Below are 12,837 nucleotides of genomic sequence, written 5' to 3' on the forward strand. Positions count from 1 at the left end.
TCCTCACTGCCTGTAGAGAATTAAGTTGAGGAAAAATAGGCTTACCTCAAGGCAACAGTCTTCCCATTCCTGTGAGTGCACATCACCAGCCTCGTCTGATATCCAATCTGTATGTCCCAATATTTGTTCTCCTGTCTGTTCTGTCTGTTACGGTTCCTTTTCTTCTTCAGAAGCTCACGGGCTTCCGGATCCCTTATCGCTTTCTCCTTGTCCTTTTCCTTTTCTTTGTTCTTCCCTCGTTTCCTAGCTTGCCTTATGTGACGTGTGTGGGGCACCGAACAGGAACTCCAGGGCCCCACATTCAGGCTGTACATGCTTTCCTCAGCGCTGCATGGAGACGAGTTGCAAACCTGGAACTCAGTCAGGTTAGCACAGGCAGAGCCTCCGTATTGGGGTGGGGCAACAATGTGGCGGGCGCGATGCATCAGCCCTTTGCCACAGGTCTTGGAGCACTCTGACCAAGCCGAGAATTCGGACACAATGCAGTCCTGCCGGCAAGGGATGAGGCATCCCTGTTCTAGCTGAGGCTTCGGTTCAAAGTACTCACATATAGTGTCCTCAGCAACAACACCATTTGATTTCTGGACACAGGTGATGTGTCTCCTCTGAATCCCTTCTTCCCCTCGGACGCACTCCGCGGGTTTTTCGACGCTCCTTGAAAGAACTGGCTGGCACGGATTCCAGTCGCCCAGCTGCCAGTCATATAGCTTCTTGTGCCGGTCACAAACCCGGAAGCAGTTCTGCTGGTTGTCCGGCCTCTCTGCCTGCCTGCAGTTCGTGACCAGCGTGGTCCATCCTTCCACGTGGGCGCACCAGACCGCTCGAGTTTGGATGCCTCCTGGGCCACATTCATCTCCCATGCACCTGCCCCATGGACCTGGGAAAACAAAGAGAGGAGTGGAGATTGAAATATCTGGCATTCCAATTGCTGTTTCCTCATTAAGACGCAAGTAGGAAGATGACCAAGTTAAGGTTCAATATATGCCAGACTCTCTACATCGTTAAAATTAATGAGGGATAGCTGTTGGTGTCACTTCGCACACCATGCAGACTATGGAAAAGCACACAACTATAGTTCTGTGCCACATTTTTCTCATCTTTCCGCAGATTGGGAATGTATTTGGATTTTGCTTCATGCAGTATAAATATCTGAACTCCTGGCATTCTTCTGAGAGAGGTCATGTTATCAAAATTTAAAGAATTAATGTGGCCTTAGTGATTTCTGCTATCATGTTACATGTGGAATTTTGCATACATTTCCTATTAAGTTCTCCCTCCTTTAGCGATCTACCCAGTGCTAGAAAATGGTATAAAGCAGTAGCGTGAACTGAGAAGTGAACCATATGATACACATATTTTGGGTGGGATGGGAGGCAACTGCCCAGGTCTTACACACGGAGAAGTCCACATCAACGATGACCAACAATGACCATAAAGCACTGCCACGTTACTCCCCATCCCAGAACCCCACTAACAGAAGTTGCATAAACAAATCTAATGTGGAAAATCACAAAACAAACATGATGCGGGGAGGGGGGGCACAATGTAACTTTGCCACAAATTGCCTAAATTAAACACACCGCAGAAATGCAAACTGTCATTGTTGGATAATGCATCAACAATTAGACTTGTTGTTTTTTTAAGTAGGATACTTTCGCACCTCAACAAAAACAGTCGCTGGCCCCTTTCTTCCTCCTTTCTGCCTTTGCTGGGGAAGAATCAAATGATGGGGCCAGTAAGCTTCCTTGAGAGAGGTTAATTCCAAATCAGCTCTAGCATCAGTTGCTTCTGACATGATTCAGATCCTCCCTAGGTTCCTCTCAGCCAGCAGCAAGTGGCTGCAGCCCTTGCCTATGTGTTTAGCTTTAGAGTGGCTGAAGACAAGTAACAAAATAGGCCTGCTTATCAGTCTGCAACCACTTAGGACTTGGGCACAGCAGAAGTGGGAGCTTGAGTTGCTCTTTTTGTACTAGTCCCGCCCCATTTTGTAGATACTACATTATATCTCCATGGAGTCTTTAAGATACTGTCAAAAGAAAATAAATTTAGTTTCATAGCATCCGGAAAGGATGCAGAAGCTTTAGTGAGGGGCTTACCAAATTTTTCTTCCAGTTTCTCTGTCCCCTGTGAACTTAAGCATTTCATTAACTTCTGAAGCTTTAGAGACAGTTTGCAGCAGGGAGATGTTTGAAGCTTTTCCAAATGTTGTCATAGCTTCCTTTTTATCTCAATCTGGCCTTTTCAACTTGTGAAGGCAAAAGAGCAACCTCCAAATTATTTATTTTTAAAAATAAATTACCATCAACAATCCTGCAGTCAAGACTGTCATCTGTTCTCTCTACAGAGAGATAGCACGTGAGAAATTCCTATTCATAATCTCGCATCTGAATTAGCTGCCAATAAAAGTTGGGGAGAATAAGACGAGATAGCATTTACAACAATCCTGATACAGTTTTTCAGTTGTGTGTAAATGTTTTCTTTAAACTTGTTATTTTGTGTTTACATTAATTGACATTAAAAAAAGATTCCCATATGCAGAAGCCAGAAAGACTGAAGGAAAGCTATACAACACAAGTGGAGCCTATATACCGTAATTTTTTTTGGTCTTTCAATTTTACAAACATAAATTCTTCACATACTGCTTCTGATGCCAAATATAGATAGGCCTTTAAAGGATTGTGAGCATATGGTTTTGGAGTAAGTTTTGTTTTTAACACCTGGGGGGGGGGGGTGTGACATTGAGGCATGGTAAAGTGAAAAGGAAGGTGAAACTCAAGCAAGATTTCAGCCCATTGGTCCCCCAAAGCCTTAAAATGGGCAGAGTCAGTAATATGGAGTCTAAAATATTGCATACCCTGCCTTAATTAGATGCTAGGGGGCAGGAGGAGGAGCGAGATGTAAACCCATGGCTGCAGTTGACTGCTTTAACGTATTCTGTTTTTAAGGGGGAGGATCAGTATTTAGCAGAGTAGAAAACATTGTGAAGTTAACTTGAGTCCAAAAAGCTTATGGCATACAGAATGTGTTAAGTCTTTAAGGCAGGGGTCAGCAAACTTTTCAGCAGGGGGGGCGGACTATATTTTGGGGGGGAAATGTACAAATTCCTATGCCCCACAAATAACCCAGAGATGCATTTTAAATAAAGACACATTCTACTCATGTAAAAACACACTGATTCCCAAACCGTCCGTGGGTCAGATTTAGAAAGCGATTGGGCTGGGTCCAGCCCCCGGGCCTTAGTTTGCCTACCCATGCTTTAAGGTGACACAAGACGTTTCCCTTGTTTTTGTAGCAAGTGACTTAAAGCGGCTGGCTCTGGACACGTCTACAAGATGATCATTCTTAATTTGCCTAGCTTTTAAGGAGGTGTACTGTAGGTGTGGAAGAGGTGTGACTGCACATGCTTAAGTGTAAAAGGACAAAGCTGTGCTTCACTAAAACTCATGAAAGAAAAGGAGAATTTGTGGTTGAGAATTTGGCTGAGAACGGAGAAGGGGATACACTGAAAGGGGAGAGATGGGAAAGTAGAAGGTCTCAAGGTGGGCAAGGGAATGTTAGTACGTTGTGCAGAGGTATGGAAGCTTTTTCAGTCTGTGAGCCCCATTGTGGGTTACCTTCCAGCAGCTACCTTTCAGTGGTAGTAAAAGGTAAAGGTAAAGGGACCCCTGACCATTAGGTCCAGTCGTGACCAACTCTGGGGTTGCGGTGCTCATCTCGCTTTATTGGCCGAGGGAGCCGGCGTACAGCTTCCGGGTCATGTGGCCAGCATGACTAAGCCGCTTCTGGCGAAACCAGAGCAACGCACGGAAATGCCATTTACCTTCCCGCTAGAACAGTACCTATTTATCTACTTGCACTTTGACGTGCTTTCGAACTGCTAGGTTGGCAGGAGCAGGGAGCTAGCAACGGGAGCTCACCCCGTCACGGGGATTTGAACCACTGACCTTCTGATCGGCAAGCCCTAGGCTCTGTGGTTTAACCCACAGCACCACCTGTGTCCCGTCAGTGGTAGTAGGTGGGGCCAAAGACAAAAGTGGTCAGAACAATGGATGTCACTCTTACACTTCCACAGTAGGCTGTATCCTACTTTCTACACACGTGAGCAAGAGACATTACTAATCACACATTCCAGCAGGAAAAAGCACTCAAGGAGAGTGCAAAGAAGGACTGGGAGACAGCACAGCTACTGGAAAATAAGCCCTGGAAGGGCACATTTGGCCACTGGCACTGAGGTTCCCCAACCATGCTGTAGTGGAATGGGCTGGAGAGGAACACATGACTGGACATGAATGCATTGTCACAGTGGGAAAATGGGAGCTGGACAACAAGAGGCAAAGGGAAATATAAAGAGGTAGCGGGACAGAGGATGTGGGGCAGCAGGAGGGGAGTGAAAAGCACATGCAACCCACTGTTCTGTGTTACAAGTGGCCCATTGTCCTGAGAGTTTATATTTGCAATGTAAACTACTCCACTGCCATGCCTTGAACTGGCTGTCCATCACTTCAGAGGGGCTTACAGAAGCATAGAAGCATCCCTCTTTACATGCAAAAGGGATTCCCCCCCCCCCCAAGTTTGTGTTTTTGTAGGTACCAGCAACAATTCTCAGACTCTGCAGTCTGGTGGCCTAGTGAAACTTGGGGCAATGATTAATTAAACCAAATTAATCCATAGATCTCTAATTAATTAAATCAAACAGAATGGTAGGAAGTTTTGTTTTGTTTTTGCTCTGGCGCTCAAGAGTAAAGGCACGACTTTGAGTTTACTGCTATCAGTTCAACGAAGCATTCAGGCAACAATTAAGTTTGCAACAACAAAACTAGGCAGTGAGGGAAAGAAAATGACCTGCAGAATGTGCCGGGCACATGTTCTCATTGTCAAAACACTAGAATTTGCTGTGCATCCTAAATTGGTAAAAAACAATCATCACACAGATTTAAAATGGGACTACTTGGATGAATAACGAAGCAGGATTTGCAAGGGCCTTGAAGTGTTTCCAAATAACATTTTGACTGACTGTTAGTCATTGAAGCAATGCCATCTCAGATCCTGCTTCTGGCTACGTGTAAAGGAGACAGTATTACTGTTACATATTCATAACATTCAGCCTAGTTGGGAAGTTTCTAGCAGAATTATTTTAGATGAAAACGACAGTATTCATTGGCAGAAACAATTTTCACCACCCAAAGACTTCATTGCTTGTGCTTGAAGTACGTTCTCAGGTTTGCATTGATTTCTATCTACACCATCAACACGCTCCTGAAACTACCAGATAGAGCTTTCCAATATTTCAGAGAGCAGTCTTTCTCAAGCCTACCTGGATTTGTCAGGGATTAAACCTAGGATCTTCTGCATGTAACACAGATGTTCTACCATCCATAAAGTTACAGCTCCCTTTCCCACCTATTTGTTCAAGGCTAGATTTGGTATTTTGGACTAGAAGGAAACCCACAATAGCCTACAATGAACTCCACTTACCCAGTCAAACTATATTCTTGTCCCCTCCTTCTCTTTGGCCCTTGCCATACTTCACTGTGCTTCAGAAAGGTCTGCAGTTTATGAGAAGGTTCCAAAGCTATAGCAGTGTGAATGGACCCATTTTTTCCAAGATGCACACATAAATGTTCTGCTGCCTCTAGTTTAACCATCTGTTCTCAAGCCAGCATATCTGAAATACTATTGCAACAACCTTTCAAAGCTTGAACAATAATTGCAAGGACTTTTAACTCATTCACAGAATGTGTGGGCTGGGGTTAGGGAGGTGCATTATGGTGACTGTTCCTGAAACTGTGAGCAAAATGTGCACAAAGTTGCAGAGATGGACAAATCTGTCAATTTCATTGTCTCTTAGCTTCTCATTTTTCCAGTCTTAAATTCAATTTGCCCAATCACCATATACATTTATGTTTCTGAGAAACAAAGTTTACATGGAAATGTACATGCATTTTCATTTAATATTTTTCCTAATATACACATTTGCATGTAATCTTGCCTAGCATATATGCTTTTCTGCATTCAATTACTATGATGCATTCTTGCACATTATTTTAGTGTGTGTATCTGTGTGTGCACTTTTCACTAACAAAAGCGTTTTGCACACATTATTTGGAGGCAGAACTGCATCACAAAATGTGGAAAAGTACGGATTTCAAAGGAAAGCTGTGTTGCAGCTTGTATACTGGTTTGGGGGTGCAAATTTGGTAGTTTTGAGTTCAGATGAATTGCATGCGTACAGATTATTGATGTACAGCTGAGAATCCTGAAACTGGCCAAGTCCCTCCTCATGCAAAGACTCTTTTCAGAACTTAGGCTAAACACATGGAGGAGGGGATGGGGGAAAGAGAATAGAGACTGCAGTCCTGCTGCCCACTCCTTCCATTCATTCTACCCATTATTGTCACTCAATTGGGACTATAGAAGGACACAAATTACAATCACAAGCTTCTTTAGTGAGATGCGCACTGAAGGACATGTCCCCAAACTGATTTAAAAACAACAACCGCAGCACCACTTGCATATTGCTGGAGAACAGATGTGCCATTTTCCCAGCCAAGCCTACACAGCACATGCATCACACGTTGTGATACAGGCAGCCTTTATTCTGCCACCAGCTCTTGCATTATATAAAAAAAGCATTCACTGGTCTTCAATAGCTGTGTGGGATGTGGACTGACACAGATTTTATAACACAATCTCCGAGTGCAGATTATTAATAGAATATGGCACTTTTAGTCTCTGCGCTCTGTGTTGCAGAAGATTTGAAGCAAAAAACAACAACACTTCAACCCCACAGAATGCACTACAGAAGAAAAAGACACTGGGTAGTCAAACATTTTGCTCGCAGACTTTAAAACCTTGAGCATTACATCCTTGATAGCAATGCCAGCTGGCAGAGACAGATTCAGCACATGAAAAACCCTGTGTGTTTTTGGCAGATTAAAGTTTGAATTAGGGTTTCCAAGGTTTAGCTAGATAGCCAGCAAAATAAATGTATGTTTTAAGCGCAAATACATTTCAGCAAGATTACCCTAGTTTATCTCTAAACAACCTCCCACAAATGACATGACTGTTGCTGTATGCGTTTTGTTCCGACTGTATTTACATCGCAGGCGAGCGTAGGGTGTCAACGTGTGGAGTTTTACCGAGGAACACTGCCCGCATTTGGAGAGAAGGAGACAGAAATGCATAAAATCACCACGCAATGCAACGTTATCTCAGCCAAACGCAAAGCAAGCTCTTCTACCTGCCACACTGCAAGTCTCTGTCTTATCACATTACCACACCTTGCATATACTGTGTGTGTCCAATTAAGCAGACCTCCTTTTTACAGACCAGGCTGCTGCTGGCCTACTCTAGATGAAGCATTACTTGCTTTTGTGTGACAAGAGTCTTGAAGCAATCCCACATTCAAAAGAGACTGCAGCATATCGAACGGTTCTTGATGGCCTAAAACATGTCAGCCCCTGCCTTCCCCCCCCCCACCCCCAGGTCCCCACAAACCAATCTATTCCTGCAACTGCAAACGGTAAGCAAATAGAATTACATTATTGCGGCATGACACAGGACCCGAAGCAATGTAAATGAGAAAAAGTGCTTTCAAGTGTAGAACTGGAAAAGGTGATAAATGACAGCATAAATTTAGCTGTATCTTATAGCTCTGATGGCACTTTAGGCTTAAGCAAGGGGTTTAAACAAGACCATAAAACATGCTACAAACAGAGCACATAAGAACCTGGAAGGTTTTTATAAAGTATTTTACTGTCCAATCTGATGAGTTGCTGAGCTGAGGCAGGAGCTTGTTAAGTGCTGGAGAGAGGAAACTCTTAACACAGCAGGGGGAGAGAAGGAAACTTCAAGGGAAGAAGGGCCAGAGCGATGGAAAGTTGCAGAAGTATAAGAATGGAATTCTGCAGCTTTGAAAATGAAGCACTGCATTTCCATACACATTTATTTCCCTATGGTGACAATGCAGAGGCAGCCACAGCTAACTTCAAACGATTTTATTTTTTCTCCTCCTCCTGGGAAAATTAGCAATCTGCCACATTTGAATAAGAAAAGCAGGCAAGGAAGAAGAGACCCAACAAAATGGGACCCTATGATGTCAATGGGACATAGTCGGAAGGTTCATGATAACAACAACTTTGCTGAAGGCAAGCAGATCTAAGTCTGGGCAGTGCCAGGGTGAGCCTGCAAGCATGCCGTCCTGAGTTCCACCAGAAAGGCAAAGTATACATGCACTGAGGATGTGGTGAGGACCATCAGCTTAGATGGCTTTAAAAGCAGATTAGATGGATTCGCGGGTGATAAGGCAATCAATGACTACCAGTCACGATGGCTGTGTATTACTCCCACGGTATAAGAGAAGGCAACGTAAAAGAGGCACCTGCCTCTGGGGGAACAAGAGAGTCCTGTTGCCCTCATGTCCCACTTGTGAGCTTCCCTTGGGCATCTGGCTGGCCACTGCTGGAAAACAGAGATAAAGCTTTGGCCTGATCTAGCAGGGATCTAGAGGGGGAAAGTGGGGGTGTATATAGTTGGGAGCTGTAATAACTCACTCTGTATGAACCTGCTGCCTTGAATGTGTGTGCAAATCATCTTCTGAAGTGAAGCTGCTGTAGCTGCTTATGGGAATAACATAGAGATCTAACCTTCTCTAGCTTATTGCACAATAAACGGTTCCTCAGAGAGCACTGCTTCAGACTGCAGGCTGAAGGCTGCATAACAGAATGCTTTCCTGCTACTATTGAATAATTCCTCTACACGCAGGTCAGGAACAAAGTGAGGCTAAAACCTTTCTCCCTGTCACCCAGTCTTATACCTCTAGGGAACTTATAATACAGAAAAACATTCAAAAATGAAAACTTCCATCTACTTAAGTAGTACATTCCATGAAAGGTTTTCAATATGATGAGTTGATGGTGGGTGGTTGTTCCTGTCTTTATTTTTAAAAAGAGCCTCTTAAAATTTATCATTTCTATAGGCAACCATAATTTATCATTTCTATAGGCAACCTTCTGTTGGCATGGACAACCAAATGAGTACACACTGAGGGGTGCGAAGAACATAACAGAATAAATGTAATTAAGTCTGATCTATTCGTTCCAAAAGAACAGTAACAGGAAAATGTGTTAGTTTTGAAACATCTTTGTGCTTTTTATTTTACTATCCTGTCTGATTCTGAGGATAAGCAAACTAATGTGGAAGTGATAGTATTTTGCTGCACAGTGGGTCTGCAAGCTTGGTAGATGTATAAAGCTCTGTACATTCGAGGAGGAGATAAAAAGGATTTGGCAGATTATGAATTAACCTCAGATGTAGAATAACTCAAAAATATTACTTATGAAAAGCTTTTTATTTTAATCACAAGCAAAGACAATGCTGATGCATACTGTATGCAACTGATTTAAAGCTTAAAGCCCTGAAGTATTAATGTGGAGTAAAGCAGGGGTGGTCCTTCCAGATGTGCCTATACCAGATGGGCTACAATTCCCATTGGCCCCACCAAGCATGGCTGGTAATCAGGAATGATGGGAATTGTAGTCCAGCAATGTCCAGAGGTAGCCACACATTAGCCATTCCTGGAGAAAAGGAAGCAACGCAAACTGCCTTCCATTGCTTACTTACCTAGTAATACATCCCATTGAATTCCGTGCTTCTGAACAGACATACATAGAACTGGGCTGCATGCAATTCACAGTCAGAAATAGCAAACTAACATTGACACAAGTCCTTTGTAGGTATAACTGACATTTATAGAAAAAGAAGAAGAAGATTTTATTATTTATACCCTGCCCATCTGGCTAGGTTTCTCCAGCTACTCTGGGCGGCTTCCAGCATATATAAAAACATAACAAAACATCAGACATTTAAAACTTCCCAATACAGTGATGTCTTCAGATATCTTCTAAAAGTTGTGCAGTTCTTCATCTCCTTGACATCTGATGGGAGGGTATTCCACAAGGAGGGCACCACTGTTGAGAAGGCCCTCTGCCTGATTCCCTGTGACCTCCTGTCTTGCAGTGAGGGAACTGCTTCTCACACCAGTCTTGAGTTCTCACACATTCACAGTATCTCTGTGCCATGAGAAGCAGCTGAGCTACAGCAATCTCAACATCTTGATAGTAATGATGTTCTGATGTAGAGAGAGCAGCATATAGGCACCGTCATACAGTTAGCTTGATAAAAATGGCATTCCCTTGCTATTTAACATTTGACCAACAAAGTGTGGTGTGTTGCTGAGCAATTTCCTACCTGCTGTTTTTACCAATTAATTTGTCACTGAAACACTACTCTGGATACATGGGATTTGGATATCATTCATTACTCTGGTGTTACCTAGGGATTTAATCAACAAGTAAGTGTTTTACCCACCCCTTCCCTCCAGGGAAAGGGCAGAAAATCACAAAAGGGCACAATACTGTATCAGGATTCCTTAATAGGCACAGTTGACTCCTGCCCAGGCAACCAGAGAGCTGGGATATGTGGTAGGGTTAATGACCCAGCTACAGAAGCATGTCAGGGAGCCTGGTTTGATAAGGGGGAACCCCTGTCTCAAAAATCCACTCCAGTTTTTCCCCACAAGTCTATTTTGGTTCCTGTAATTCAAGCTCCCTTCAGACTACAAGGGACCATTCCTGCATTCCTACTTGCCAAGACTGTCTTAACTCCTGGCATGTTGGCAACAGCTTTTGTGGCAGGCTGCTCCTAACCATAATAGACCAGAGAATGTCAGGTGATACTCTCACACTGACATATATATAGAAGCCTTCAGGTCAGGTACCCTTGCAATTTCTGTGAGATGAGTTGGCCTGAATGCTCCTGCCTGTGTTTTTCGTCTTTTGTTTTAGTCAATGAGTGAAGTCAAGAGCTGTGATGAATGAGTTGTTTGGATACCAGAGGAAATGAATCCCTGGGGTCCTAAAGAGCTCAAGTTTGCCCTTCCTTTTTAGTACACCGTTCCTGCTTCCATCTAATTTTCTAGTTCTTGGAATATTCACACACTGTCCTTCCTGTTTCCCCCCCTAGCAATCAGGTTGCATCTTTCCTGTGGTGGGCTTGGCTGAGATCTGTTACTTCCTAGAAGTTCCTAGAAGTTCTCATCTGCAAATGCTACTGCATAATAAGTGTGGGTGGACATTAAAGAGTAGCGTACATACTGTGTCACTGTTAATCTGGTCTGTGACCGTTTAATAAAATTTGATTTGATTTGATACTGTGTCACATAGCAAATGCAAAATGTGGAAACTGTGTGAAGGGGCTTAAGCATGTGTTCTAAAGTGCTGGAGCTAAAGGCCAGGCACTCAAATGGCTTATTTAACTTACAATACAATGGTTTACATGTCTACTAGTGTGCCAGTGTGGTGTAGTGATTAAGAGCAGGGGACTCGTAATCTGGTGAACCGGGTTCACATCTCCGCTCCTCCACATGCAGCTGCTGGGTGACCTTGGGCCAGTCACACTTCTTTGAAGTCTCTCAGCCCCACTCACCTCACAGAGTGTTTGTTGTGGGGGAGGAAGGGAAAGGAGAATGTTAGCCGCTTTGAGATTCCTTAAAGGAGTGAAAGGCAGGATATCAAATCCGAACTTTTCTTCTTCTTCTTCTTCTTCTTCTTCTTCTTCTTCTTCTTCTTCTTCTCAAAAGTAAGTCTTTGCATTTAATGGGGCTCACTCCCAGGTTAAGTGGGTACAGGATTGCAGCCTAGGGTTTGGTTTAGGATTGGAATTGGAGCAAATCAGGATTCTTATACCTTTAACAACTGTTTGACAAGCAGAAATTCAACAGGTTTAGGCAGAAATGCACATTATCTATTAGACCATATACAGTGGTACCTCAGGTTACATACGCTTCAGGTTACACACTCTGCTAACCTAGAAATAGTGCTTCAGGTTAAGAACTTTGCTTCAGGATAAGAACAGAAATCGGGCTCTGGCGGCATGGCAGCAACAGCAGCATGAGGCCCCATTAGCTAAAGTGGTGCTTCAGGTTAAGAACAGTTTCAGGTTAAGAACGGACCTCCGGAACGAATTAAGTACTTAACCTGAGGTACACTGTATTTACATGTGTGGCCACTGATTTATTGGCAGGCCCTCCACTCCACCTGCAAAAGAGGATGCAAATTTGCATGACACAAAACAAATGCAAACTTTATGCAAATCTGTGCCCTCTTTTGCAAGTGAGACAGAAGGTCCAATCCACATATAGTGTACTGGGCCAAGAAAATTCTTTCAGCACACCTGCCCTGGACAACCACTAACCCAGTCACATCACTTGTTCCCTGAAAAATATAATATTAACCTGGCTGCTTCCGTCATACACTGAAATTACACAGACCCAGTGAAGGCACTGATTTATAAACAGAAATGATCAATGTGACATGCACAATACATTAAAGAATGCAGCATTGTATTGTGGAAAAACAAGTCATTGTAAACAGAACACAGTTGCATTTGTTGAGAAAATCATATATTGTCTAGGGTGTAAAAAACCCACACACAACTTCTAGCACTAAAGAGCCCTCCTAATTTATTCAGCAAATAATCCTAGACTGTAAAAACTAGCCAACTGAGTCAGGAGGGGTGATAGAAATGTGTTTTCTTGAGAGCTGAGGTTGCTATAGAGATTACACCAATTATAGAAATTAACAGCGCAATTTCTCTATAAGAAAATGAAAAAGAAAAAATAAAGGAAATGAAATCAGTAATATTGGCTTTCTCTTCCATTGCAGAAACAGAAAGGGATATTGGGCCAATTAGGGTGCAATTAACAGCCTATTCAGCACTAATCCCCCAGCCACAAACAAAAGGAAGCAACAGAATGGAAGACATGAAAACAGGAACCTT

General features: G+C 43.1%; 1 protein-coding gene across 4 annotated transcripts in view; it reads right to left on the reverse strand.

The window, feature by feature from the left end:
* THSD7A (thrombospondin type 1 domain containing 7A) overlaps positions 1–12,837 on the reverse strand; it is a 221,815-nt gene that overhangs the window by 136,845 nt on the left and 72,133 nt on the right. For all 4 annotated transcript variants that reach the window (XM_080974550.1, XM_080974552.1, XM_080974549.1 and 1 more), the window contains exon 3: positions 46–877. In XM_080974550.1, coding sequence (XP_080830676.1) covers positions 46–877 — 832 coding nt within the window. The remainder of the gene's footprint in view (positions 1–45; positions 878–12,837) is intronic.

Source organism: Podarcis pityusensis (genome assembly GCF_964106645.2).
Source record: "Podarcis pityusensis genome assembly, chromosome: 12".
In the NCBI taxonomy this organism is placed as follows: Eukaryota; Metazoa; Chordata; class Lepidosauria; order Squamata; family Lacertidae; genus Podarcis; species Podarcis pityusensis.